The sequence below is a fragment of the Bactrocera latifrons genome, unplaced genomic scaffold (genome assembly GCF_001853355.1).
Source record: "Bactrocera latifrons isolate USDA-ARS-PBARC rearing strain unplaced genomic scaffold, ASM185335v1 scaffold_986, whole genome shotgun sequence".
NCBI classification, from domain to species: Eukaryota; Metazoa; Arthropoda; class Insecta; order Diptera; family Tephritidae; genus Bactrocera; species Bactrocera latifrons.
This window is the reverse complement of record NW_017537696.1, coordinates 19,510-22,691: the sequence shown is the minus strand read 5'-3', so window position 1 is coordinate 22,691 and position 3,182 is coordinate 19,510. Positions and strand designations below refer to the sequence as shown.

General features: G+C 33.3%; 1 protein-coding gene across 1 annotated transcript in view; it reads right to left on the bottom strand.

The window, feature by feature from the left end:
• Nucleotides 1-2,884, bottom strand: part of LOC108977986 (survival of motor neuron-related-splicing factor 30) — a 37,256-nt gene extending 34,372 nt beyond the window's left edge. Inside the window, exons 1-2 of the mRNA XM_018948009.1 lie at nt 2,719-2,884; nt 404-819 (exon numbers count right to left, since the gene is read on the bottom strand). Coding sequence (XP_018803554.1) covers nt 404-819; nt 2,719-2,760 — 458 coding nt within the window. The 5' untranslated portion in view covers nt 2,761-2,884. The remainder of the gene's footprint in view (nt 1-403; nt 820-2,718) is intronic.
• Nucleotides 2,885-3,182: the final 298 nt, after the last annotated feature.

Below are 3,182 nucleotides of genomic sequence, written 5' to 3'. Positions count from 1 at the left end.
CTCAGTTTTTTCTTTTTTGCAAAATTTGAAGAAATATAGAACACTTTACATCATCTGCATCAATTAAGCTGTGAGTGACTATACATAACAAAAATTGTAAAATATGAATTTGTTTAAATGTTTAGAGTTAAATTTAAGTGAATGTGAAAAATGTTCGTAAAGTGTGTTAAACATAGTGAAATAGCTTTTCGAAGTGTTCCAATTTTTGGATTTTTGAATTTTACAGTCGATTATCTTACAAACTAAGCGCCGGTAGCTTTAACTATATATCCTTCCAACTGTACTTTCAGATAGCAGCGCCAAGAAATCGGAATTTTTCCCCTCCTCAAAACATACCATCAATTCGAGGGATGCTCTTCTAAATCTTAGCACAATAAATATTTGCGTTATTTACTCAACTCACCTCGCCGAAGGAAAAACTTCATTTCGGGTTGTACAATCCCGTAGTTCGCTTATTGTTGTAGTTGTCCTATTTTGGTAAGTATCAAACACTACATTGACTATTCCGTCGCTACTAATGTCTTCTATAATTGCATCGTAGTATTTACCATCCTCTATCCATCTCGCTTGGCATTTATCTCCCACTTTCCAGTTTTGTGGTGCTGTTACTAATTTTTCTGCTTCTATCAGAGCAGCTTCTATTTCATCGTAATATTCGGATATGTTAACTCCGGATACGGGCTCAACATAAGAAGATTTTTTCTGTTCTTCAAACTGAGTTTTAATAAGATCATTAGTTAATTCAATTACTTCCACAAGTCCTTCCTTTAGTTTTAACAATTCGGCATTTGCAGGATCAGTTAGCAGTCCTGCCTCAACCTGTAATTACGAGAAAATTACAAGATTAAGAAATATACATATATACAGTCTTGACTAAAACATTAATTCGGACAAATTATAATATTAAGAAATATACACATAGCCCATAAAGTCTACGTTCGTCGGACACATTTTTTTAWGATTAGTAAAAACACAATATTAATAGATAATTCTGTTTAATTTTTTACATGCATTTCTTCTTTATCTTTTTCAGTTCAAAACACAAAAGCAGAAGTGTATATTCCTATTTTCATTTTTGAGATAACGGGATTTTAGTGTAGTAAATATAAGCACCTTAAAGTTTGCGTTCAGCTTTAAAATTAGTTATAAAAGCATTAAGAATGATAAAAAAAAAAAATTAAGTTCAATATTTTGTGGGATAGCCGTTGTTTTAWACTCTCACGCAATCGATTTGGCATTGATCTTACCAACTTTTCTGTTTCGTAATCCGTAATCGTAATTTTAAGCTGTCTAGGAGCATTGTATAAGAGCCAAAGCCCAACAATTTCAGCAGTACGTTTTGATCATTATCTTGTTGGAACCAAAACGTCGAAGATAATCAAAGATTCTGTGCACTTTGTTTTAAATTATTTTTTAGAATGGTGATATAACCCCATTTATCCATTGTGGATTCAATAAATTCAAGCTGACCCACAACTTCACTTGATTCCAAAATTCCAGAGACTTATTTATATGATTATGAACAAATGCAATGCGCTTTCGTCTGTTTACAAGTGAAATATATACTCTGCCATGACATCCAGCTTTCCGTAAAACTTTTCTAGCAGTTTCGGCACAAATTATTTTCTTAAAGGTTATATTAGGTTGTTAAAAAACTCATGCGGTATTTTCGCTAGTTCGCGCTGAGAGCGCGTAGTTCTAGTTTTATTCGTCGCATCGGGCCATGCTATACCTTTTTGAAAAGCTCGATTTCACGCGCTTGATTGGTTGTCGTTTCTTTTAAGTGGTTCGTCAGTTATAGCGTCACCAACATGGATCAAAATAAGGAGAAAATACACCATATTTTACAGTACTACTACGATAAAGGCAAAAATGCATTTCAAGCCACTAATAAAATTTATGCAGTTTATGGACCCGATACAGTTTCCATTTCCACCGCACAACGATGGTTTCAACGTTTTCGTTTTGGTGTAGAGGTGGTCGAAAATGCGCCACGCTCCGAAAGGCCTGTCGTCGAAAATTGCGAATTGGTCGAAAGAGACCGGCATAGCAGCTGTAGCATCGGTCAAAAGCTGGGCATAAGTCATCAAAAAAAATTGTATGAGCAATGGAAATGCAATAAAAGAAATACCGCAAGACTTTTTTGACAACCTAATATTTACGTTTTCACTAATATTTATGGACGTAATGAGAGGGTTAACTTTCACCATATTTATGTTTTTTTCTGAATTAGTTTGCTAAATTTTTCTTAAACTTTCACCATCTTTCCACAACTTTATCATAATTTTTCTTTCCGACAGACTAATGTGCTTTCCTTTGGTTTGCATTTTTTTAAATATTATTAAAAAGTGTCACGAGCTTTTTAAACGATTAATTATATTAAAGCACAATAGAGCCTACGCAAAAAGAAAAAACAAATTCGTAAAAAGTAACGGTATTTCCAATTTAAGCAAACTGAACGCAGACTTTATGGTGGTTATGTTTACTTGTTAGACTAAAATCCCGTTATCACAAAATAGGAATATACATTTTTGTTTTCGCATTTGGAACTTAAGAATATACGGAGGAAATACATGTAAACAATTGAAACTGAATTGGCGATTAACATAGTGTTTTTACTTCACTTTAAAATGTGTCAGGTGAACGCAGACTTTTTTGGCTATGTGTGTATTATTAAATTTTAAGCATTTCTATCAGCTCATTAACAAAGTGTTTTACCTGCTGCAACTGCAATTTATAATTTTGAAGATCTTCAGCCATTTCAAGAAGATATGTGGAACCTTTATGATATATAGTCAAAAACTATTTTTTACTAATCCACTACTCTGGATTTAACATAGGTACACCGTATATGGAGCTTCAAAACAATGCCAAACATAACTCTTACGAGGTACATCGGTTGGCAATAAAATATTTCTAAATATCTGTATTGCTAGTGATATTGCGTATTTAGATTGCATATTGCGAATGTTTAGTAATAGTTGTCTAAACCATGTTCAGACCGGCACTTAATCACACGATTTCAGCTCTTGAGTGGTTTATCCTACTAATCTTATAAATTTATCAAGATTTCGCCATACAAAAATGACGGTAAATGTTCAGGACAGCGGCTTTTCCGAAAACGTCACCAATTTTCACGGGAAATGTCTTCAAATACTCGTTTTTAATTCTACTTTACGAAT